This window comes from Dipodomys merriami, unplaced genomic scaffold (genome assembly GCF_024711535.1).
Source record: "Dipodomys merriami isolate MVZ:Mamm:240054 unplaced genomic scaffold, mDipMer1.0.p SCAF_12, whole genome shotgun sequence".
Lineage (NCBI taxonomy): Eukaryota > Metazoa > Chordata > Mammalia > Rodentia > Heteromyidae > Dipodomys > Dipodomys merriami.
The window spans coordinates 37,084,585-37,111,315 of record NW_027202493.1 but is presented as its reverse complement, the minus strand read 5'-3'; the positions used below and the strand labels follow the sequence as shown (position 1 = coordinate 37,111,315).

At 44.3% G+C, this 26,731-nt stretch overlaps 1 protein-coding gene across 8 annotated transcripts; it reads right to left on the bottom strand.

Moving 5' to 3' along the window:
- Positions 1-25,384, bottom strand: Ints10 (integrator complex subunit 10). 8 transcript variants are annotated; one of them, XM_070016570.1, is made up of 19 exons: positions 25,174-25,384; positions 24,860-24,927; positions 23,058-23,161; positions 22,082-22,221; positions 19,695-19,776; positions 18,543-18,683; positions 17,515-17,686; positions 17,227-17,396; positions 15,732-15,865; positions 14,636-14,792; positions 13,455-13,537; positions 12,487-12,639; positions 10,642-10,750; positions 8,256-8,335; positions 7,109-7,271; positions 5,624-5,717; positions 3,530-3,607; positions 2,606-2,683; positions 1-343 (listed from the first exon to the last, which is right to left on the bottom strand). In XM_070016570.1, exons 1-19 carry the CDS (start codon positions 25,300-25,302, stop codon positions 187-189), a joined length of 2,292 nt encoding a protein of 763 aa, XP_069872671.1. In that variant the 5' UTR covers positions 25,303-25,384; the 3' UTR covers positions 1-186. The 8 variants fall into 8 exon arrangements, with proteins under 8 accessions (XP_069872671.1, XP_069872672.1, XP_069872675.1 ...); XM_070016571.1 differs by having other exon boundaries at positions 14,636-14,789; XM_070016574.1 differs by having other exon boundaries at positions 24,847-24,927; positions 25,174-25,262.
- Positions 25,385-26,731: the final 1,347 nt, after the last annotated feature.

Sequence of the window (26,731 nt, the reverse complement as noted above, 5' to 3'; positions counted from 1 at the left end):
TTGAATTTCAGGATCATTTTTTATTTACAAAACAGACCGACTCTTTGTTTTACAAAACTTACAAAATAGGACTCTTAAAAATAGAAATCGGCTTCTCAAGCTCTTGGAATCCACTTTTAAGTGGTGAATATGAGACCAGCAACTCTCAGATCCACACTGCCGCCACTGCCAAGGCAGGCACGGCGGTCAGGACAGACTCTGAAGGAGCAAGATCTTCTCGTTAATGCAGAACCTGTGCAGCACCACCATCAGATTCTCGCCGCAGCGGGACACCTGGCGCTCCATGGCCAGGCGGAAGTCCTCCTTCACGCCTTTGGTGATGCCCCGGGTGACGGTGTGGTGCCTGGGGTCGGCAACAGGAAAACAGAGGGAGCTGGGTTAGCAGCAGCATCGTGGACTGGCGTCACCCAGGTGGGAAGAAAGCCTGCCTCACATCTAAGTATAGGAAGAGACTCGAACCAAATGTAAAAAGAAAAAAGAAAATCTGCAAGCAGACACCCACTCCAGCCCATTCTGCCCAGATGGTCTTTAACTAGGGAGATAGCTTACCCGCCTAGACGAGGTGATTTAAATGGCCACATGCTTACTGGAACTACGACTTGCTTTAGGTGGTTGCGCTCCAGTTGTCCGTCCCTACTGCTGATGTGCACACACCACTCCATGACTGAGGGCCCAGTGGGTCCCGTCCTCACTGGCGCCCAGTGAGGCCAGCAGAGCCAGGAGGGGTAGCAGCAGGAAGGAGGGGATCCAGGATGCAATCCATCACCAAGAAGAGATCCCTGCAGCTAGTGTTCCCACCCCTCCAACTCGGAAAGGCCTGGGCTTCTGTGTAGCTTTCGGATTCCTGGGTGAGCACACCTCTCTGTGCGGCTCCTCCCCTCCACATTCCCATCATCGTCAGAGAAAAAGCAGGGGATCTTGGGGACAGTGAGATTAAAAAGGGTAGCCCAGATGGGGAGAGAGGGCCTGCAAAGTCCTCGGAAGACCAGATTTGTCCAGAGGCACAGAGGAGGGCCACTGGTCTGGGAGAAGCAGTTAAAGACTTGTCTAATTGGCCCCTACTGCTGTGCATCAGGGAAGGAAATGACAAACAAAACCCCAGAAACCAGAGGACAAAAAAAAAAAACCAAACAAACAAAAACAAAACAACAACAACAAAAATCCCCCATCAAAACTCAATGGGAAGTTTGAGCTCCTAGTTTGGGAATGTCATAGATTCAGACAAACAAAAGTCCTTTTTCTCCCCACCCCATATACCCACTGTCTAACTTCTCTCAGACAAAGGAACAAATCTGAACGTTCGATTGTACACTGGGCGAAGTGTAACTGCTGCAATCATTCTCAAAATGGGTCTTGTTTTTAGAACATCATCATCACACAAAATCAAGTTCACCAGAAATCCTAAGATCACAGTGTAATAGAAGACAATGACTGAGGCTGTGAGAGGCTTGTGGAGCTACCAGAGCACCCCACAGGGGCCATGGAGATTTAAAAGGACCGTTTAAGGGGCCATGGGGAAAGGGCAGTTCTTTGTGGACACTTGGAGTATGGCTGGGGCTAAGTGTGTCAGTGAGGTCAAGGTTCTGAGTCCTGCTGGGAGGAGATGCAGATCGTTTGCTATTGGGTGGAAGGCTGCTCACCTGGGTCCCAGGTCTCTATAGTGGACCGAGTCCCCTGCAGGCAGCAAGGTAAAGGGAAACCTCTTCTCTGAATGCTACTAAGAATACAATTACATGTCACACCTGCTGTCCTGTTCCTGTTTCCGCCTATAAGAACAGCACCACTCAACGGTATTTCCATTAGAGCCTCCTCTCATAAGGCCAAAAGGTGCTAATTACAGTCATCCCCATATGATGTTTCTTTCATCTACTATAGGACCACATTGGCTCCATATAGTCTAGGAATGGGGGAAGCCATCCCACCCAGGATGGGATGCCCCCCTATGGTGCTGGCATTGGGGACAAAGCTACCTAATGAAGGATTCGTTTCTTAGAAAGTGCTCCCATTATTAAGTGACCATGACAGCAGTTAGCTCTGATGCTTCAAGAACAAGATGTGCGAGCTAATGAATATGGGATTGTGTTGGCCTATCAACTATGCACCCCAGAAAGCCAAAGGCTGAAAAACCAGCCCGAGTGGCAGGAGCAAAGCAGGTCATTGACTATGGAGACCAAAAGAGACAATCCTGGTTTTTACTATGATGAAAACCCCCAAAGGAAAAGCTACTTCAAGTCAACTTCAGTTCCTTAAATATTTCCTACCAAAAGTCTTGTTCTTTTTTTTTTTTCCTTTTCAAAAGAGACTCAGAGTTGAGCACTAAATCGAATGCAATTTTATAAAATCTTCGATTTTGTTTTTCCAGATCCATAATGATTTTTAAATTCAACACAAACACATTGGCAACTTATGGGAAAAAAAAATAAGAAATGTTACGATATTACACCGGATGGTTTGCCAGGGGGGATGCGAAATAAAGTAAAAAAAAAAAAAGAAAGAAAGAAAGAAAGCATGGCACAGAGCACTGAGGAAGGAAGCTGAGACCATGGGGCGGGGACACATGTCGACACACAGCACACTATGAGCAGGTGTTTTGTCCACTTGGTACCTGTCAGCAGTCTGTATGTTGGGCTGAAGCACAGGTAAGAATTCCTGCTGCAGCAACCCCATGGGAGGGCTAGAAGGCCTTTAAAAAACAGCAAACAGCAGCATTCAAACACCCACACCGGCTCACCCTGCACTGCAAAAACAACACTCCAGAGAAGATACACAGGACTGGAAGCAGACTTACAGAAACTTCAACCTCGACAAGCCCCTGGCGTGGCGTGCTTTGGGTGGGTGTGGGTGGGGGAGGGGGGGTGGGACAAACTAGTGAGCCTCATGACATCCAATTGTGGGTAGCAGGGCTGAGGCATCCTGCCTCCTGGTCCTCGAGCTCCCCGCAGCCCCCTTGAGATGGGGACAGAGCCCACTGTGAGTTTGAGGGCCATGGCAGGTAAGGGGACGGCAGTGGGAAGGGGTGAATCTGAAGACACGGTCACAAGCCCAGCCTCCTCGACTCTGCGCTCTTCTCGTGCCCACACCGGCCTCAGACACGCACCGGGTGACTGTGGGTGACCTGTGGCGGAACTGAAACCCCAAACTTAAGAAGCCCAGAGGGGCGACAGTGCTTTTGGGAAAAGAAAGGGCGAGTCTATAGGTCAAACAAGTAACTGATGGGGGGGAAAAAAAAAGAGTAAGTCTGGGGGCCCACAGTGTTGTAGAACTCTGGAATAGAGATTTAGTCAATTAGCTGATAATTACCTCATTGAGCACCATCATTTTCTAATTGAATCCAGTCTAGTGCAACTGAGAGACTACAAATATCAGCATAGAAACATTTCTCTGTTTTAAAACACATCAGAGCAAAATGTCTAGAGAACAAAGGAAGAGCTTGCCTCTCCTTCCGGTCAGGCACCAGGTACCCTGGTGTGTGTGTACTGTACCTGCTTGCATCCGAGATACCACAACTAGGACGGACTCACAACCTTACCCCAAGGGGAGGAGCTGTACACTGCTCACAACATCTCTGCCACTCATCTGGCGGGACCACCCATAAGGTCTGCAAAGGCTTCAGAGAATTTGTTTGGAACCCAAAGGGAAAAGGAATATAGATAGTTTTATTCAAGAGTCTAATTATACCTCAAGTAGTCAAAGCTCTCTGTCTTATGCAGTTTGATTCTCGTACGGTAGTTTAGGTATAAGTTATCTGAAATATAGGTTTCAAATTCACTTTGAGACCCCCACAGTGAACACCAGCAAACTCCTGAAAGTCAGGTCACTAGGCAGCCATCCCTAGTCCTGTTTCTAAGCCAATAAAATAACGAGATTCCTATGGGAAGTTCAAGGAAATTAAGGTAAGACTGGTCAAGGTGGGGGAGCCTAGCATAATCCAAATGTACACCGCCACCTGCAACTGACCCCTTCCTGTTGTACCATCCAGGTTACTAACTCTCCCTTACTTTACATTCTGTGTCCTAGAGATGGTCATGAGCCCTTGACAATGATCAGCTGAAAGAAAACTGGGGGAAAGAAGGGAGGCTCAGGACAATGAAGTCTGAGGTTCAAGGGCAGAGTTTCAACATTCCTTTCACTCCCACTTGCACAGAGTTAAGGCTGAGTTAACAGGACAGTCCTCTGCAGATTTGATCTCCTGAGGGTGCAGTAGGGTGGTTCTAGGTCTGTAATAGAACCCAACAACTGTGTACAACAGAATTCATAAGCTTGAAATGTAATCGAAGAAAACTGTTGAGGCTGTGTGAGACTCATGAAGCAAGGAGACAATTGGGGTGTGGTATGGCAACTTGATTAACTAAAAGGCTTTATTAAAAGTCTGCTTACATATTCAACATTATAGCCTAGAAATGGTAGCAGAACGGGTCTACTGTTATTCTCAGAGTTAGGAATAGTCTGAGCCATGCAGTCATTTTCCCCCCATAGTTCTGACTCTCAAATCTCAGGAGCGTCAGTGGTCATGGAAGATGGGCGTGTTCAGTCCCTCTTGCCTACGCAATCTCATCTGTATGGGGTCTCAAGATCTTAAAAAATGTACTTGTTCTTTCAAATGTTTAGGATACTTAATACTGATCACAAGATTCCCAGACCATTCTTGCTAAGGCAAGAATGTTTGCTATGCACCTAACAACTAGGGTTACAGAAACCCAGGATGAATATTTCTTCCTTCCCTTCCTCAACGTTTCTAAGACTGAAGAATAACAGACAAGGTAGGGACTTTTGTTTTCAACCACCCAACACTTGCTGCTGTCACCATTGAGGGTAAAAACGAAAGGCCTTCCAGCCTCAGCCTCACCTCCTTCCCACTCGGGGCTAAGTCTCTTGCAGTAGCTCTTTTCCCTAACTAACAGACACACTGAATGTGCAGGAAGCAAAGGAGGAAAGATGAAAATAAAACTGCACGTGGCACTAACAGCAGGAAGGAAATATTACCCAAACTACAATGAGGATTGAGGAGAAGCAAGATTCATGAGCTATTTAAAAATCATAAATGGTCACTAACTTGGTATTTTCACCTGGGCCAAGCTAGAACTTCAGGGACCTCGGTGGGCACAGGGGCAGGTCTGGAACTGAGTCCCTTTTCCTCCCCTCCCCCCCACATTGCTGTAGGCTCTGGGGGGCACTGGGTACAAGGACCTCATTTAGTGCTGGAAACAGTGGGCAGTGCATGAAGGACTTCAGACAGAGTTTAGAAATGACATCTGTCATTTTTCCTAATGAATTTCCCCTATTTCAATACAATTTTAAGCACGCCTACTCTTATGAAAATCCTTTCCTATCTCATCAGAAATGTATATACTTAGGCTGTAAGTCTTGGAAATGAGAAAGGATCATGAGGAAACTTCTCGTCTAGTGAAAAAGCTTCAGAAGTAATATCCTAATTTAAACTTTGTTTAAGTTAAGGAAAGACCAGTCTTTCAAACAGCCACCTGAATTACACTGACTCTTAAAAAGAGACCAGGTCTGGCTTCCTTCCTATTAAATTACCAAAAGGTACAAAAATCGACAAATAGTTCATACAAACACAGGAAAGGTGAGCACAGTTTGGAAGAACAAAAGATCGTCTGCTTACTTGATCAGCATTCCTTGATTGGGGAGTAATTCCAGGTGGATCTTTCCTCCCTCCTGAGTCCGTAAGTAGGCAAATTCCTCCAGCATATCAATATCTGCAGGCCAGAGTCAGGTCAATCGCACGTGACCGCAAGACACTTAATCCTTCCACACTTGGCTGCCACCATCCCACAACTGCAGAGTTTGAACCTAGGCCTAACTCCAAAACACAGGACTTTAATATCCACCAAAGTGCCTCGCAGAGAGAAATATTGGCCGAGGATGTGCCAGGCTGGCCCAGGGATGTAGCTCAGTGAGAAGGCATTTCTACACCAAGCAAAAGGCAATGGACACTGGAATAATGCGTTTAACCTGTAGAGATAACTATACCAACTCTACACAGCAACCATTATTTTTTCTTACTAAGGCGTCATAGATAGGGGGAGTGCAAGAGAGTGGTTTGGGATTCCAGCATACGAGTTATAACAAGCAAGTGATTCTTTCTTATGCCCAGTGTGCAAGGATTTCTAGATATTGCAAGATGAACTCATATATATTTATTTTTTTGGGGGGGAAAGGTAGGTGAACTCAAAAGGTTCAGCAGCCCCCTCCCAAAAAAAGAGTAAAAACTCTTGCTTTATGGCACTTGGAAAATGGAATATGTATCTTGCCACTCAAAGTACTGCCCTGGAATAAGACAGAAAGCCATCCACATGGAGGCATAGCCTCCAATTTCAGGAAGGTCTCTGGCTAATGAACACCATGAACTCAGGCACCTGCTATGGGAGAGAGCAACTCTGGGCTGGGGAACGAGTCATTAGCAGTTATGACAGCCAGGGCCTGGTGAGCTTACAGCCAATCCCAGGGGACAGCCTATGTCCCAAGAAAGGCCACAGGGAACACTCTTTCCATAGAGGAAGGCTGGGGATGCTACTCTGTAGTTGGCTTTCCCAGGCACCTTGTAGGCTATTACGTCAGAAATCTTGGGTGCCTTTCTGGAAGTCCATTCGAAATAGAAAATGGAACAGGGGTGTCCAAGCCTGATTCCTTGAATTATGTTTCTGAAGTCTCATTTGACTTTTTAAGAAGAGTTTCTTTCTTTTTTTCATGGTAATCAGGTTTGCACTCGGCCTTATGCTGACTAGACAGGCAGTCCACCACTTGAGCCACACATCTAGTTCCTTTTTCCTTTCCATACTTTTCAGATAAGGTCTTTAGTTTTTTTTTTTTTTCCAGGATGGTCATTCAAACAATTCTCCTTCTTATGAATCTCATGTTTAGATTATGTGCCACTACTCCTGGCTTGCTCCTTCATATGAGGGATACCTAACTTGCTGCGGAGCTACCCTCCTGGGTAGCTGGGATTACAGGCATGATCCACTCTCCTGGACCCCCAACAGTAAAATCCAGTAATACTACTCCAGAATGGTTCACTCCATTTCGTACGATGCATTCGTACTGTACAGCTCAGAATCCATTATGCTTGCTTGAACAATGAAAAGGATACTCGTAACATAATTGAAAAAGTTCTCGTATTGGAAATTTCCTTGCTGGCAAATCTTATTGATAGCCTTCAGGAAGAGATTCTCTCCCCGAGGCCACTCCTGCTGGAGCAACACAATCACGTGTCCCAGTGCCATGTCGTCTCTGCTGTCCGTGAACGCCCTGAGCTGCAAGACAAACATGCCCACAGGCGGGGAGAGATGAGTGTCAACTTGGATCAACACCTGGATCACCTCCTAAAACCTGTGCCTATGCAGCTGTGTGGTACAATCACAGGAGAAGCACCAAGGAACCGCTGGTCCTCATCAGGGCTGTGTGCAGGGGCTGGCAGGTTCAGATGGGAGCTGGGCATGCTCGAATGAGCCTGAGGCTGGGAGTCGAGTCACACCCATAACAAAGAATTTGGAGATTTCTTTTGGGGATTAACTGTGAGTGGAAAAAGATGGGCTCTTGAAGAGGCTATGCAGGGCAGAAAACACAGGCAGTGGGCAAAGGACTGTTTTGTTTTCAATGAACAGCTATGCATAAAAACCACACTCCAAATTGTTTCTGTTGTCCCAAGTGGTTCCGATGAGGACGGAGGTCTGGGAACTACTGCGCCAAGGATCAGTCCTCTCTAACAGCTAAACCTTCCTTACCCACAAAGCCCCAGCCTCTGACCCATCTGGGCCCAGGGTCTTGTTTGCTCTCTCCATATAATCCTTCCCAGCCAGCACTGCTGGCCTTCACTGATCCTTGTGTCTAAAATTAATGCAATAAACTCACTACTTGCCTGTGACCCTAACAGCATGCATGTTCCCTTTTGCAGCTAATATAGTGAGTATTCATAATTTAGTATTTACTTTATGACTTGAAATATTCATACATTAATCAAATATTTATTGCATACTAGGGTAAGCACAGTTATTTGCACATTTGTTCCATGGATGACTCATACATCTAAACTTCTCAAGGATGGGGCTAAGTTCTGGCCAGTGCAGTTGTTACTTACTAGATTATTTGTAAATTCCTAGTCTGTGTGCATCTCCCACTAACCTTTTACAAATCCTAAACCAACAATTGTCAACAAGGGTCTCTTTTCAAGTCATTCCAGGAAGCCAGGACACTATGGCAAGTAAAATGTTTTTCATGCTAATCAATGTTAAACTCACCTTGAAGCAGGCTAGCATCAAACGCAGGCAGTAGGGCATGATAGCCTTACTGGTACAGGGTAGGAGCTTCAGATCTGAACCTAGCACAATAGACAATGTCATGTTAACATGGACGGATGTTACTAGGAACAACTTTGAAGATGGAATGTTCAAGACCTTTCCTCCCCTCATCAAGGTAAGCAACAGTCCCTAATGGTACTTTGTTGAGTCTGTAGATTTCACTTCTCAGTCTTCTTTCCTCAACACCATTAAATATTTTTGCATCATGTAACATTTCAGATACACAGAAAATTACAGAGGAAATATTATAAGCACCAGTGTGCTCATCACTTGCCTTTACAAAATGCTAACATTTTACTTTTGATTTGTAAAGATTTTAATGTAAAGACTCACAGAATCAGGGGAAGTGTCCTGTGGACCCTTCTGAGACCTTCTCCTCCTCCCTCCCAAGCAGTCCGTGTTGAATGTGATGGCAATTGCAAGCCACCTGCCCACTCTGTCGCCTTCATTTCTATTCAGAGGAATTCTCGCAGGTTTTCAGTCTACTCTACTAATGGTGTCAGGCTACAGGAATTGGTCTCAAAATTTTAACTCAATCTTTGATGTTTCAAATTAATAATAGCGCATGTACAGAGGTCTATGGTTCATGAACTTTCAGAGTTACCTAGTATTTCTTTGTTTCCATATTACCATAAACAATTAATTTTAAAATAATGCTGAAACAGAACATTACTATTCATAATTTGTGCATTTGTGGAAAAAAAAACTTTAAGCATGAATTTTAAATCAAGATCTGACCAACCCAGATGTCCCTTAGTAGATGAATGGATCAAGAAAATATGGTATATATACACAATGGAATTCTATGCCTCATTCAGAAAGAATGACATTGCCCCATGTGTTAGGAAATGGAAAGACTTGGAAAAAATTATATTAAATGAAGTAAGCCAGGCCCAAAGAAACATAGGTCCCATGGTTTGCCTTATTTGCAATAACTAGTATATGTCTGAGTCAAGCAGAAAAGGTCAGGTAAGTTGATGTATGTAAGATATGTAAGATATCTAAGATATATATTCAAATGTTTTTTCTTTCATGCAATTGTTTCTAACACATTTATAAGATTATTTTTTTGTTGCTTTGTATGTCCCTCCCCCACGGTATAACCCCTGCTTTCACTGTATTTGATGTCGGTATAATTTGTGGAGGGGAAGGGAAAAAACAAATCGTTTAACTAGGGATACAGGTGGACCCATTGCAACAATGAGATGTACAAGTTATTTTGTCGAAAACGAATCTTTACAACTTTGGTGGGGGGTGGGGAGGATTGGGTGGGGGGGGTAGGAAGGATATGAAGGGATGGGAAGGGGAAACAAAGGAGGAGGCTACAATGCTTGATAAGAAATGTACTCATTATCTTGCCCATGTAATTGTAACCCCTCTGTACAGTATTTTCACAATAAAAAAAATCAAGATCTGTCTTTTTCCTTTATGGTCTGTGCTCTTTATATCTTTAATCCTTCTCTACCAGAGGTTAAAAAAAGTAAGATTTTTTTTTTTTCCAATCATGGGGCCTGAACTCTGGGCCTAGGTGCTGTCCCTCAGCTCTTCAGCTCAAGGTGAACACTCTACATTTGAGCCACAGTGCCACTTCCAGGTTTCTGGTGGTTTATTGGAGATAAGAGTCTCACGGACTTTCCTGCCCAGGCTGGCTTTGATCCGAGATCTTCAGATCTCAGCCTCCTGAGTAGCTAGGATTACAGGTGTGAGCCACCAGCACCCATCAGAAAATTGTTTTTTTACATGGAAATCCTGTACACACATACTTAACATGTTACATGTCTAAAACCAAAGGTTTCACAAAATAATATTTACGCTTTCAACCTGAAATGCAATCATCTAAAATGATTCTAGTTTATTTCATTAAAAAAGTAAATTTCTGGTTGAAATTCAGGAATAAAGGACCCAGTTTGGAAAACACGGATCTATGGTACAGAACTAAGAGATGAGGTAGATGACTAGGAAATGACTAGAGGTGATCAAGGCAGGAAAAGGAGTTCACAAATATGCTTCCTTGTCCTTCTCCTCCTCTTCCTCCCTTTCCTTCCTCATTCTCCCTTTCCTTCCCTCCCCTTCCCTCTCATTTCCTTCCCTCTTGTGGAGCAAGGGGAGCTTGGGAAGAAACACAGATTTACAGCTGTTAGGAAATCAGAGCCAAGGAAAACCTTGGAAAGATGATGAACTTTTTATAAGGAACAATTTTTTATGCGCTACAGATCTGTAGACCACAACAGTTATCTTCTCACCAGGAAGTGTACACACCTTCCAGCCATGGCTTCTAACCCAGCCATGGGTTTTGACAAAGTAAGAGTAAAACGTCTCACTGTACCTTTTCTAAACTTGGGCTTTGCTTTTGATGGTTCTTCCTGTGACTTGCCGCCATCTTGGATGGGGAGGGTCATGTAGCACATCAGATCCAGAACTTTCTCACAGGTCATCTATACAAGATAAGACCATCAGGGGCTGGGAAGGTGGCTAAGTGGTAGAGCGCTTGCCTTGCATGCATGAGGCCCTGGGTTCGATTCCTCAGCACCACATAAGCAAAAAGAAAAAAAGCCGGAAGTGGTGCTGTGGCTCAAGTGGTAGAGTGCTAGCCTTGAGCAGAAGAACTGAAGATAGTGCCCAGGCCCCACAACCGGACATCCCCCCTGCCCCCCCCAAAAAAGATAAGACCATCAGGCAATAACCAGAGACTGAAATGAAATGAATGTGAAAGCAAAAACCCTGAGCAAACACATAGGCAACATGTGTGCCAGAAGTCTGGGTCTCTGCCTCAAGACTAAAACGTATGTATGGGATCATAAGTATTTGTTCGGCAGTGAACACAAAGAAAGGAACAAGGAATGGTAAGATTAACAATATGGACCAGAGGGGGAAAGTCTGTACTTTGATGTTAAAGCCTAAACTTAAAAAATTAATCAAGTACTAACTCAACTATCTGTGTGTAGGTGCCAAATGATGGTGGAAAAGCATTTCCAATGTTAAATGCACACGTTTTACCTGTTCCCGTTGTTTACATAAATGATCATCATGGCAAATTATAAATCATATTACAGAGTCCAGGTTAAATTTTGTAGGTATTTAAATCGTAATCAATTTAAGTATATAGAGAGAATCTATACACAGCTTTCTGCACACTTTGAATCATCTTTTGATGAATTGCATTACCTAATCCAGTGGAAGCCCCATGGGAACAGCTGTCACACTGTGTTGTTCAAAGGAAGACAAGAATGTCTGCACATTTCAGAAGAAAGCAGAGTTTGTGTGTGAAGCTGTGGCCTTGAATTTGTAGAGCATCTATATATATGAAAATGCACCTATAATTTTAACCGACTCCAAATGTTTGCCGTGCATTCACTCTGTGGAAGTCATCATGGTAGGTGCTTTTGAAATCCGAAGATAAACAGTGCAGCCCTCATTCTGCAGCAGGAGAACTCAGGCTCATGAAGAAAAGATTACTTATAAATTTGTTCCTGCTAGGCGTCAGTAGCTCATGCCTGTAATCCTAGCTACTCAGGAGGTTGAGATCTGAGCATCATAGTTTGAAGCCACCCTGGCCAGGAAAGTCCAATTAACTCTAATTTCCTATTAACCACCAGAAAGCCAGAAATGGAATTGTGGCTCAAGTGGTAGAGCACCAGACTTAAGTGAAAAAGCTAAGGGACAATGCTCAGACACCGAGTTCAAGCCCTAGTACTGGAATAATAAATAAAATAAAATAAACCTGTCTTGAACCCTCTGTCTAGTGTCATAGCCATTTAACTAGAGAAGCTGAGGTATGGGTAAGCTAAATGTAAATCCTGTTGGCCACTTACTGATGGCCTCATGTCTCCAAGCACAACAGAATAACCTGAGTAAAGTGCACTTAGTAAACAGATTAAGAAGATTTTAAGCAAAAAAAAAAAAAAAAAGTAAGCAATGATCCTCCAATAAAATAGAAAAAAAAAATCAGAACATTTGAAAAGCCTAATTTCAGGAAAGTCATACTAAAGAGAAAACTAAAGAAAACATCTTTGTGGTTTCTTCACCAGCAAAATTAAGTCATAAGTCTTAGTGGCCACGTGAAATTCCAGCACACACACACACACACACACACTGATTTCAAGGGTCTTCTCTAAGACAGGGAGTGCCCATCACCTGGAGGCCAGGTGCCAGGCAACACACTCATACTCACTCTGTATTCTCCCAAGGCTAAGTGACAGGTCGCCAGCTGGATGAGTGCCCGCTGATGCTCCAGGGTCCCCTGTCCTGAGATCTGTGGCTGGGAAAGTGATCCCTGCAGAGCGGCTAAGTGATGCAGGCTGGCTATTGCCTTTTTATATTGACCCTTAGCGAGGGGAGAAAAGAAACAACAAAAACATTGCCCTGAGAAAAAAACCAAAAATCCACATTCTCTAATTTAGTAAGCAATCAGCAAGCAACTATAAATAAAGTACTTTTTTTTTAAATAGAAGGTATTTCTTTAATCAAGCACTTCTGAATGATCAGAGGAGGAAAAGGATCGAGTGGTAGAATCAGATCGGTTACTTCAGATGAGAAGTTCTTTATGAGGGTGCTTCACTAGTCCAGTCATTTCCTGCGGATCCTCAGAAGCGTGGCTCTAGGGCCATGCAGGCACCACAACGTGTGCATGCTCCATTCTATTTCAAATGGTCCATTTGCATACAGTGTATACACCTCCTGAAGATTTTAAGTCTTGAAATGAAATAAGACAACAGGAGCTCCCTGATAAAGAACATTTTGGAAGTACATTTTGTTTTGTATGAAGGATGATAGGAGGACCTTGTCCATTTCATTGAACCGGAAGAACAAAAGTTGTCTACACTCTCCATTCTAGGGCTAAGAAGCTGGAGGGCAGGAGAGCAGAGCAGGACTCTTACCACAGCAGAGGGGAGGAGGGGGAGAGTACTCGCATTCTACTGAAATGATGGTGGTGTGTGTGAGAGTGACACTTCCAAAAACCATGGAAAGTGTGGCCTTTCATTTTAGAGTTATGCTTAGAGTCACTAAGCTTCATACCTGTGATCAGGCACTGGACTAGCCCACAGGGGGGGCATGGTGTACCCTGCAAATGAGGGGTTAAATAATGGTGCACTCATCACTCAGAACAGACCCAGGGACCCGAGACACACAGCACTCTACCTGGTAGATGATCATATCCGTAAGGAAGATTCTTAACCACAGCCATGTATCCGTCTTCCATGCCAAACAAATTCTTGTGAATTCTGAGTGGGAATTCAAGAGCAAATTCACCAAAAATACAGAAGGCAGAAGCAGAAAACAACAGCAACCAACCCAGCAAAAGAGAACAAACTCCCCCAAAAGTCTTAACTTTATAGACTCTTGTTGCTAAAACAATGGATCCAGACTTTTAGCTTAGATAGTTAGAGTTTGCCATACCCAATACACAGGCAGGATTTTTATTCAGACACCAATCTGACAAGCACACACAATGTGCTAACTGTGCTTTTCATGTATTATAACACTTGGTGCGTTTATCTGATTAATCCATCCATTCACCCATTCATTTATTCATTCACTCAGTCAGAGTGTCACTCTGTAACAGACTAGCCTTGAACTCAAGATCTTCCTGTCTCAGCTTCCTGAGTGCTGGGAGTTGTGTCGTGAGCCCAGGCTCACCTTCCATTTAACTTATAAACTACTTTGCTTCCTTTAGAATACGAAGTTGGATCTCAAATGAAAATTTTCTTCCAACACTCACATACACACTCATAAGTTCTACATGCAACAAAGAAACTGACTTAGAAGCTGGAACATGAAACATTTGATATGCCAGCGGGGGACAGGAGGCCAGGGGACAAACATCCACTGGCTAAAATTACAGCAATGGGACTTGAATGCAAACTACAGCCAGGAGCTATGATATCCCTTTTGTGTCTATACTTCAAAGCACATGGGTTTGCATGGCTTTTGAACTGACATGTATAGCTTGAGGAAGATACAAAGCAATGGGAAGGAAGAATAAGAAAAGAAACCCAAAAGAAACAAAAGGCCAGCAATGTAAGTATTAATAACATTACAAACTCTATTTCAAACTCCCTCCTAAGCTTGATTATAATATAGCCTACCCAGAGGAGGTATTAGTATTAGCTAATAGTATTAGCTAATTAGGTTTGAGTATTAGCTAAACAGGTATCCTATACAATGTGTGAACTACTATAATCAATTTCAATAGCTGTAAGAGACTCGACATTTCGTGCCAAGCATAAGTGACTTGTTAATATAATGACTATGTGAAAACACACACACACACACAGAGACACACACACACACACACACCACACACCGAAGCACATTCTTACCTTTGTCAAGAAATTCTAGGGAATACAGCAACTCCCAGCTCTCCCTGGCCAGCTTAAAGCTTTCTAACACTTCAACGGAGTTAGAGAGTTCTGCTTTATTGACCACAATGTGACGATTCTTTCCTTTGGCTGCACATTCTTCATCATCTGAACTCTGCTTGAAAGTGGGAAGAATATGTTGTCTGTTAAGACACGCTGTGTGTTATACACACAAAAAGATGGTCAGGAGAAATTGCTAAGTTTCTAATTTTCAAATGTAGATTTCAAAGGTGGCTCTTTGTGGGCATTTCAGTTAGATTTGGGATTAGTCAACTCTGACCAAAGTTTTATAAATAAAGTTTTATTGGAACATTATTATATCACTTGTTTACACATTGTCTATTCATGTTTTTGCACCAAATTAGCAGAGTTGAGACCATCTGGCCTGAAAGGAGAGCAAACATTTCTTGGCTATTGATGGGGAAAGTAGGCTAACACCTGAACATTGTCACCTCACTAAACATTCTTCTGGAAGAAATGGACTACTATCCTGCTTGTGTTTGCCACCTGGCTGGGTTAGAAGGATGAAAGTTCTTCGCATCCTCTGTCCTCTTCTGTATTTGTGTGAACCCAACCCTCTCAAATACTGCCTCCTAATTCCAATTGACAAAATCCTGTATATCCCCCCAGTAGGGGAGATCCTTTTCTCCTCCAGGACAGCTCTGCTCCGTTGTCTCACAGGCTGCTCAGGCTTTGCTCAGTGCCTCAGCTCTTTATAGTCTGAGGCCAATTTAGTTCCCACTTTGTTTTGTAAATTTAATCATTACCATTTAGTCAAACTGTGGGCCATAACTCAAACTAGTTTTCCATCTTGTCGCTACTGACCCTTTGGGCTGTCCTATACAATGTAGACTGAGACCATCCAAGTTGTACCTTTAACCCGTACATGCTAATTTAGCATATGTGACAATCAAGAATGTCCCCACACACTGTCAACTGCCTACCGCGTTGGATAACTTTAAAACCTAAGCTTTATTATGAAGCTCCCAAACCATATTTTGCAAAGATAGGAAAACTATAAACACACAATGCTCCTAATTAAATCTTTAAGGATTACCATGGTTTTTTCTCTTCCCTCAGCTAGTTTCCTCTTCTTATGTATGTGTTTATTACGGTCAATCTCTACATCGCCATACACATTTGATACATCTTCAAGAAGAACCAGGGGAACTTGGCTTGGGGCATTAGGACCTACAAATGGATGGGGGGAAATATAAACATTAAAAACACAACAGGGCAACCAGGTGCTGGTGCTTACACCTGTAACCCTAACTACTCAAGAGGCTGAGACTGGAGGATTCCAGTGTGAATCCAGCCAGGGCAGATAAATCCAACAGATTTATACCCAATGAACCAGCAAAACGCTGTAAGTGGAAGTCTGGCCCAGGTCTTAAGCAAAAGAGCTAGGCACGAGCGAAAGGCCCCAGTCATGGCACAAAAGAAGAATACTTGACATCAGTGAGATGTTTGTTCAACTGTCCCAAGAAAATGGAGCCCATCAACATGTCTAGAAGTGATCTCAATTAGGTAAGCAAGTCAGTGAACATGCATGTACACAGATACACCAAGTTTCCTGTTGTTTTGGTTTGACATGGGGAGAGTAGGGTCAGGGTCTTACTAGGTAGCCCAAGCTGGCTGGAACTCAGTATCCTCCTGCCTCAGCCTCCCACGTACTGGCACGACAGGTGTGCGCCACCGCACCCAGCCTGCAAATGGTTAATGAAGGTTGCGGTCAGTGCTGAGGACACGCCATCGCTCCTTCTTTGTATTTGTTCTTCCCTATTTGAAATCTTTTTGAACAATGACCATAATTCATAAAATGACTACAGAAGGTAAGACTATAAAATTGCACACACATTATGGTGACATACTCCAAACAAAATATAAACATGAAATACACGGAAATAAAGGGTTTGGTGGGTGATTTTACCTTCTCATTTCTAGTTTTTCAAACTCTCTAGGAGACATGTACACATTATGTAGGTGCATACAAAACCATATAAAATGTGTATTTCACTTAAACCTTTGCTTGTTGTCATGTCTTCATAAAACCTACTTCACTATATCAACTGGGTTTTTTTTTTCCCAAAAAAATAGCATCCATAGAATACATGTAGTTAGGCTCCCAGTACCACTACACTCTTTGATGAAGGAATTTTTAGCAAAAACATTGTTATATTAAAAACTACTGACTGGGGCTGGGAAGGTGGCTCAGTGGTAGAGCGCTTGCTTTGCATGCCTGAGGTCCTGGGTTTGATTCCTTAGCACCACATAAGCAAAAAGAAAAAAGCCAGAAGTGGCGCTGTGGCTCAAGTGGTAGAGTGCTAGCCTTGAGCTGAAGAGCTGAGGGACAGTGCCCAGGCCCAGAGTTCAGGCCCCATGACCAGACCCCGCCACCCCCCCCCAAAAAAAAAAAACTACCGACTTAAGGCAGTCAAAATTATCAACCACAACGAGGTCGGGACCAACCTCAGCTTCTGAGTTCAGTAGTGATGGTAACAACTGCCATCCCTACAGATCCAGGATTCCCAGGTAATCCAAAACACACCAACCTTGGAAGAGGGATGGCTGAATACTGCTAACGTACTGGAAAGCATTCTTAAAGAAGACCAGCATGGTGGAATAAACCACCTGGTTCTTGTATTTCGCATGGGCCTCACTGTCAAAGTTGTTCATGTATCTGCAGAGATCTTTCATTCTGTGCAAAATATCACCATAGCTTCTGAAAGATAAAGGATGAGAAAAATCTTTCAACTCTCTAGGCTTGTCAGCAAAAAGGTGAAAGGAAAGCTGTGACAGATTAATCTCAGTTATCAACTATAGAAATGAACACTCATTACCGTCTTCCTTTATCCATCTGCCATTCACATCTCACTCCAACCACATTCAAAATCTTGAACAACCTCTCCCAAGGGTCCACAATCTGGGATGATTTTTCAGTCAGGCCTTCTATTATGTATTTCTGAGAGCTCCGTTTGCTAGGAGACATTAAATCAGATGTATCTTGGGCACCTGAGGAGAAGGAAGTAACTCACAGTTAACATCACGACTTCCTGTGCCTGAGGGATCTAGAAAGAAAATGTCAGACTCCTTGTTTAAAAGCGAAGAGGACAGAACCCCAGCCTTGCACTGCACAATGCCCTGCTCATATTACACTAGTCGCAAAGGATCAGGCCGCAGCTCAAACGTCCTTCAGCCTCCTGAACACAGATGAGCAAGAGGCAAAAGAAAAGGAAATCACAGAAGAAAAAGAACACCCAGGAAAATTCAGTGAAGCCTTAGAAGAAGCTCAACAAGCTCATACAAAGCTTGAGACCATGGTGGAACACCTAAAGGTTTTCACTGACAGAGAAAAGTTCGCATCTGCTTCACAAGAGAACCTAGGATGACAAAATAAACAAACCAAGCTAACTACCACGGATGGATTTCTGAGAAGAGCACCATCTTCTCAACAAAAAGGTCCCTTAGGTAGGAGCTGGCTGCTCAGCTTTATTACTGGGGCAGGTGGAGGCAGAGGTGGGGAGGGAAGGTGGAGACTCTAGCATGGGTGTGGAACAGGCTATGGCCTCCAGGACTGGCTGAGAACACGCAGGGGAACTGTCTGTTTCTCGGAATCCATTTCCAACCTGATGCCACATCATGGCATGTAATGCCACTGGTCCAGGCAGAAAGTGATCACGCAGTTCAGTGCACCTCAGGTGAATGGCCACCACGTTCAAGGTGAGAATGGGAAAGAAAAGTCTCCCCATTTTTATCCTGCTATCAACTTTTAGAGAAAGTGGGCCACATGGGAGAAGAGCAAGGGTGGTGATGAGGGAATTGTGAATTCACACCAGTGCCGACCAAGCTGCAGGACGCGGATGCATACCTTGAAGCTGACTCTCTATCTGAGGGGACCTGGTGACGTAGCTGATATAAAACTCGGCTGCTTTGTTCAAGTACTTATATAATAAATTGGCAGGCAATCGGACGTCATGGTTGTTAATTATTAGAGGAAGGACATCACAAACTGTTCAAGGAGAAAAAAAGTCAGAAAATAAAAAGCACATATAATAAAAATAACAAAACAAACTTCATTTAGAGTTCATTTAATGTAACATCTAAGACATATAGGGGAAACGTCTCTTATGAGACATTTATTAAAAAACAGCAATGTGAAGAGACGTGGCTAGAAGGAGGCAGCTAGTGACATCACCTAGCACTACATTAGGGATTGGCTCAATGGTTGTTATTAGGCTGCTTCGTCTTCGATTTTTCTTTTGGGAGACTTAGATATGTATTTTTCTATTTTTTTTTAAATCTTTAAGTAGTTGTACAAGGAAGTGCCATATACCAAAGCAGTTTATGTATACAAAGTATCTTGATCAGTGTCACCCTCTTTCTCACCTTTAACCCACCCCATCCCTTTCCTTACTTTTCCTGATTTTGTGGTATATACACAATGAATTGTTTTTTGTTGGTCATAAGGCTTGAACTTTGGGCCTGGGCACTCTCCCTCAGCTCTTCAGCTCAAGGCTAGTGCTCCACTGTGTGAGCCACAGTGCCACTTCTGGTTTTCTGGTGGTTAATTGGAGATAAGAGTCTCATGGATTTTCCTGTCTGGGCTGGCTTTGAACCAGGATCCTCAGATCTCAGCCTCCTGGGTAGCTAGGATTATAGGCATGAACAACCAGCACCTGGCTCACAGTGAATTCTTGACTGCACCTATTGCCATTGTTTTAAGAAGGATGGGGGTGGGAGAAAGTGACAGAGGGTCTGAGATTGACCTGAAGGCACTGCACACGTGCGTGGAAATGTCACAGTGGAATCTTGTACAACTTAAGGTTTGCGTACAAAAAAAAGTTCAGGGGTACAAGATTAGGTAAGTTTAGAAGTTGTTGAAAATGCTTTCAGGATTAAAAAGATGAACGAAGTTTTAACTCCTTAATACACAAATGACCTTATCCCAGAAACAGACATGGACCCAACCCCCCAAACTTCACTCACCACAGGAGTTATTATAAAGTACCACTTTTCTTACCAAACAATTTCCTAAAACAGTTCACAGGAGACTCTTGTTCTTCAATAGTTTCTGCTTCTAGCAGCGCCTCTCCAAGGCCAACCTGTTTCACAATAAAATTAACCACTTAATATGTGGTTTCCAGAGCTTAAAATCACACAAAGAAATGTAATTACAAGGTGGGGGGGGGGAGGATTCTCTTTTTTATCTCAGTTACCTTAGTTACATTTCTCCAACAAACAAAATGTAAGACTGGCACAGCAGCACTTTCCGGAAGTGCTGGCCACCAACCACTAGACCACTCTGGTCGTAGTTATTCTCTGAATTTACAAAATTAAAAGGCTAATGAGATGTTCACAGCAATGCCAGGGGAACAACAGAACTAGAGTCAGGATGATAATATCAATGGGGAAGAAGGGTAGAAATCCACTTTATTCTCTACATCAAGAGATCCCAGGAGACAGTCTGCATGAGATTAGGATGAATCATCTGCTGCCTTCCCATTTCTGACACACAAGCACAGCAGGAAGTGCCTTATGAAAACCCAGTAGGATGCTTGTATTATCTTCCTTGTAACCACCCAGGGAGCTGTAACATAGGGTGAAACAATGTAGAAGATTTTACTGCATAGATGGTTAAAAGCACTATAATCAGGCACTGGTGGCTCATGTCTGTAACCTTAACTACTCAGAGGCTGAGATATGAGGATCATGGTTCAAAGCCAGCCCAGGCAGAAAAGTCATTGAAATTCCAACTAACCATGAAAAAAAAGCTACAAGTGAGTCCATGGTTCAAGTGGTAGAGCATCAGCCTGGAGCACGCGGGTCCTGAGTTCAAGCCCCAATACCAAAAACTAAAATTAAAAAGATCATTCTTTGGTTTGAATAGTGTTCTCTCCCCTTCAAATTCGTGTCCACCCAGAACCGCAGAATGGGACCTTACACAGTCACGTGCAACTTCTCAGGGCTGTGGGTCTGACAAATGCATCAGCAGGCAATTTTGTCATGAGAACCTCAAAGAGCCCTTTCACACATGAAGGTGGCTGTGTGCCAGGATCTTGCTGGGCCACTGCCATCTGTGCAGCCTAACAATGACCAAAGTGCCACTGTGAGATACGTGGCCATAAACTTTACCCTTGAGGTTGTCTTGTTAGCTTGGTAGTGTTTGCTTATAATCCCAGATACCTGGGATGCTGAGGCAGGAGGATATTAGTAGTTTGAGTGGCTCAGTGTTGTAATATTGCCTAGTGTATGGAAGAGTTTAATCAGCAGTAAAGAACGAGGGGTGGGGGAGGGGGAGTCTACAGATCTAATGAGTTAGGATGAGGTCACACTAGATTGGGTTAGGCCTGAAACCCAACCACTAGTAAAGACATAGGAAAGGGGGAAAAGGCTCATAGGATGACAGAGGCAGAAACTAGAGCAATGCAGCTGCCAGTCTAGGAAGACAGAAGAAAGGGAGGGGACAAAGCTCTGCCCTTTGCCTTTGGACTTCCAGCTTCCAGACCTGTGAAAGAATTTCTGGTGCTTTCAGCCAGCCTATTTCTACTACTTTGGAGCCTCATAGAAGAAAGTATGCAGTGGTTAAATGGAGCCAGCAGCCAGGCAAGTTGGGGGGTCAGGGGAGTTTAAATGAAAATGGAAAGAATGAACTGTTGGAATCCTGAATACCACTGGCCAGACCAAGTGATTAGACATTTGGGACTCAGTTTCTTTAGGGGATCCCTAGCACTTACTAATGTCCATCAATGGTGCTACATAATTTTCCAGATGTAAGGAAGTGGAAGGAACAGAGGGGAAGTGTTTAGGCCCCACAGGGAGCGGCACACAAATAGCACATCTGTTAGAGCCATAAACTGTGGCTCTCGCTTAGACTCAAGCACATTTTCAAACATAGTAAGGGAAAAAATAAAACTTATTGTACCGAACATAAATAAATGCTACAGTTTGGTGATTTTTTTTTTTTTTTTGGTGCCAGTACTGGGGCTTGAACTCAGAGTTTTTCCCCTCAAGGTTGGATGGTACTCTACCTACTTTAGCCACAGCTCCACTTTGGCTTTTTGGTGGTTACTTGGAGAGAAAGAGACTTATGCACTTTTCCAAGCTGGCTTCAAATGAGGCTTCTCAGATCTCAGCTGCCTCAGTAGCTGGGATTACAGGAGTGAGCCACCAATGCTCAGCTGGTGATTATTTCTTTATACTGATAAAACTTCTGCTGGAAATATGTACCTAATGTTTGACGGCAGTGATCTGCAATGCTGGCCTCTTAGTTTTCCTGACCAAGAACCTCCTGACTGAGGTCTACTACAGTCAGAGAATCTCTGCTTTGGGATAAGACAAACTACAGCTTGTCAGCGGGTTGATCATCAGCTTCATCTTCTCATAAGGAAAAGGGGGACTTGCTCTTACCCCATGCTGCACCACTGTTTCAGGGAAGCGCCTCAAGAGCAGGAGGAGCATTTCTGACCTTTCCAGTGTGTTGAAGCATTGTTCTGTGACCTTCAGGAGCATTTCGCACTGGACCCGACCAGGAAGCGTTTCAAACAAACCTGCATACAACACAGTTCACTGTTAATAGGTTATTCAAAACCAAAAAAAAAAAAAGTTGACCCGGAAGTACTAAGGATGTCATTTCCCCCACAAATGGAACCATTAACAACACCATGGTGGGCAGGACTCTACCAAAGGGACCTGGAGGGCTTTTGAATCCCAAAGGACTTAGCGCCAAGATGTTTGCTGGGTAGTCATAAAACATTCGAGGCCTTACTAGATCCAGAAGACAAGAATGATCGATGGGTATGAGCTTACCCAATGCCTGTCACACGCGGTGGTAAAAACAAGGGCTGGGTAGAGCTGAAATGACCTAAACCATCCACTTCCTATTTGACCTTGAACTTGGAATCTTTGATCAGCAACCACAACCAGCACAGCAGTTTCGAAGGAAAAGGTCATAGTTTATGGAAAGCTTTCCTGCTGCTTTGTAGAAACCTGGTAAGATGTTTTAGGGTTTCTACAACGTGATACAAAATCTATTCAATTACTTGGACTCATTGATAGAGCCAAAGACTTTAAGGAAGCTCAGAGGGTTCTAAGCAGATGCTCAGGCATCAACTGGCATTATTACAGACTTTAGTAGCCAAGCAGTAAATACCAACACCACAAGTGTAACTTCCTCCAGACATTTCTGTAAATGATGTAGAATTTGGAAAAGGGCATTTTAAACAACTGTTAAAAGATATTACTCCATACTTGCCCAGTTGTTTTGTTTTTGTTTTTGAGACAGGGTCTCCGCTATGTAACCATGGCCAGCCTTACACTCCAGAGGCTCCTGTGTGCAGTGTTTATAAGGTCTGTGCCACCCTGCCCGGTGCTACTTCATACTTACTTCTTAAAAACTGGGTTTGTTTATCCTGCGAATCATTCCTTAATGCTGATGTAATAATGCTGATTTCTCTCCACACCACTGGCTGGTCTGGGAAGTTCACGAACCTATGTTTTTTAAACAGATGCATTAAATTCAGATGTCAGATTCTTCACCATATTCCAAAAAATAAGGTAACAGTATCAGTTATTTGTGGAAACTATTTTTTAAGTAAACAGGTATGTTGAAACAAACTAAAGATATGAACTAGTTTAGAAAAAGAAGTATCACGAAAGTCTTTAGAAGTTTTTTGTTGAGTGATAGACATGCAACCCAATACATAAAGAGAGCCTAAAAGACAACAAGAATGAAACAAACTAGCCAAAAGAATGAACAAGTCAAATAAGAGAATACAAACAGCTGAAACTGTACTTAGCCTTCTTAGTACTATGACTAGCACAATTTGAAAAAATAAAATAATGTGTCCTTTTAAAAAATCACATTGACAAAAAGGAAAAGGAAACTGATAAGCTAGGCACGATTACACAAGCCAGTAGTTCCAGCTATGCATGAGACTAAGGGAGGAGGATCACTTGAGTAGACAAGTTCAGGAACAGCCTAGATAACATAGTGAGACTGTTTCAGAGAGAGAGGAAAGAAGAGGGGGAGGGAGAGAAAGAGAGGGAAAAGAAATAAATATCCATAATATTCAATGTTGGTAGAACATGGGGAAAGTTCTTACACACCAATCATGGAAATAAAATTAGGATAGTCCTTTGGGGAGAGTAATTTAATAGTGGATCAAAGTTAAAATGTCCATACCCTTTAACTATAAATATATGTCTTAGGATCCTCTTCCACAAAAAACATAAAATATAACTACAAAACTGCTTACTGAAATTCTGAATATTATTTCGAGTAACGAGAAAACAGATGCCCACCAAGGAAAAAAAATGGATTAGTATAAAATACTACACAGGCCCGAGAAAGAACAGAGTAGAGCTTTACATCCTGAAACAGAAAGGAGTCCACTGGGTTGGGTGAAGAAAGCGAGGTGGAGCATGAACTCACTTGAGTACCTCTCCCTCAGACTCCCCCAAACCTCCTGCTTACATGCACTGGGTTCAGACAGATACCTGGACACTCACAGAAGGTCTGGCTGGGCTTTAGGAGACTTTATTTGAATGCTTGCAATGAGCATGTATTGCTTCCAGCACGGGTGTGTGTGTGTGTGTGTGTGTGTGTGTGTGTGTGTGTGTGTGTGTGTGTGTGTGTGTGTGTGTGTGTGTGTGTGTGCAGAAGTCTTAGCAAGAATAATGCACAGGAATACTTCCAGCACTGGTGTGTGTGTGTTGCTTCCAGCACGTGTGTGTGTGTGTTTGTGTGTGGCTTTAGGAGACTTTGTTTGAATGCTTGCAATGAGCATGTATTGCTTCCAGCACGGGTGTGTGTGTGTGTGTGTGTGTGTGTGTGTGTGTGTGTGTGTGTGTGTGTGTGTGTGTGTGTGTGTGTGTGTGTGCAGAAGTCTTAGCAAGAATAATGCACAGGAATACTTCCAGCACTGGTGTGTGTGTGTGTGTGTGTGTGTGTGTGTGTGTGTGTGTGTGTAGAAGTCTTAGCAAGAATAATGCACAGGGTGTGTGTGTGTGTGTGTGTGTGTGTGTGTGTGTGTGTGTGTAGAAGTCTTAGCAAGAATAATGCACAGGAATGAAAAGGCCAGTGAGGGTCGCCCCAGGGGAGGGGGGAGGGGGCGGAGCTGGGCCGGTTCTCTCCCCCTCCCCCTCCTCCCCCCCCCCCCCCCCCCCGCACTCACATCTCGCACTCACATCTCGTACAGCAGCCTCCCCGCCGTGGCCGTCCGCTCCGCGTTGCGCTCGATGGTGTACATCTCATACTGCAACAACACCGCGCCGGGTCACGGTCACCACCGCCCTGGGCCCCGCCGGTCCACAGCCATGCCCGACGCCCGGAGGCTGGCGACAGGTCCCGAGGGGTGCGGGGGGGGGGCCCGCTGGGGTGGAAGGGATCCCGCCGGGGGTGAGGGTGGGGCGGCCCCGCACGCGTGCAGGCGGCCCCGCAGAGCCTCCACGGCCACCCCCGCGGCGCGGCGCTCCCACCTCCGCGCCGGGCCCGACCTCACCTGGATGTTGAAGTCAGCCGGGTAGAGGCTGCGGGCCGTGATCAACCACGCCTTGGCGGCCCAAAGGTCCTGGGGCACCAGCTCCCGGGCTCGCTGCACCAGGAACTCGCAATCCCCCTGGGCGGACATGACCCAAGAGCCCGCGATCCTCCGGCGCCAGCCCCGGCCACCCAGACCTTCCGGCCACCAGAGAACTCGGGCCACTGGCCGCCGCGGGAGGCCACTGCGCATGCCCGGAGGAGCGCCGCGCGCGCGAACTGGATCCAAGGGTATTTCCGGGCTTTGCGAGCAACCGCCTCCCGGCGCCGGTCTGTGGTGGGGCCGCACGGTGATCTTCTGAGACGCCGTCTTCCTATTGGTCCTTCAGGGTCGTCTCTAAAGCCCGGAGAGGTGGATTTGCATTCTGGTGGGCTGCCGCGGGACGCTGCCGCAGGTCAGGAGCATGCGCAGTAGCCATCTGAGCGGCTCGAGTTTGCGACTAGACCTGCGGACTAGTGGTGTGGAGCCCCTCGGTGCCTCCCCGTCCCCGCAGGCGTGGTACCCGGGACGGGACTGGGAAGAAGCTGGAAAGTAAACCTCAAAGGAGTAATCAGAATGCTCCCCCCGGCCCCAGCTTCAGATTGCTGCGTCTGGATAATCCTGCACCTTTGCTTTCAGGGTTGTTACACCTGGAGTCTCTGATTTCCCAGCAAAGGTCGAATAGTTAATGTTTGCAAAGTGCTTTTCTGGATGCTAGGGGAGTTATAAAGATGAAAACAAATCATCTCACCAGCGAGGGCTTTGAAGAAATCTAAGGTTCTAGATGCACAGCCAATAGGAAAAATAGCTCAATCGTCTCCTCCAACCAGAACCGTGGATGCTTCCTCCACCGAGGTCACTTTCACTCCAGATTCCCATTTGAAAGAAACAAAAAATTCCTCCTGCTCCACTAACGAGAACGCAATATTCATTAGCTAAATAGAAGAAATGTTCCCAAAAGTAAATACGGGATTTTAGATTTTCAAACAGATGCGTTGCATACCTAATGTTGTCGACTTCTCTGGCAGTGAATCGGCTCTGTGTGTGTATGTGTGTGCCAGCGCGCGCGTGGGGGGCGTGCATACGTGTGAGCTCTGGGTTTTGAACTCAGGGTCAGGGAGCTGTCCAAGAGCGCTTGTGCTCAAAGCTAGTCCTCAACCACTTAAGCCACAGCTCCACTTCTGGCCTTTTTTCTTTTCTTTTTTCTTTTTGTAGCTAATTGGAGATGAATCTTAGGGACGTTCCTGTCCTGGCTGGCTTCTAACCACAGTCCTCAGATCACAGTCTCCTGAGTAGCTAGGATTACAGGAAAGAGCCCGGGCACTAACTGATTGACATTTAAGACCAGAAGATAAAAGATTCAAAGCTAAACACTTATGTGGTTTACTATAAATAAATAAATAGATAGATAAATAAATAAATAAAAGAACGCGTAGGGTAGAGTGTGTGATATGCATATATCAAAATAGGATAATGAAGACTGTTAAAAAGCATTTTAAAAAGAGGAGTAGGGAGGCTGGGAACGTGGCTTAGTGCCTAG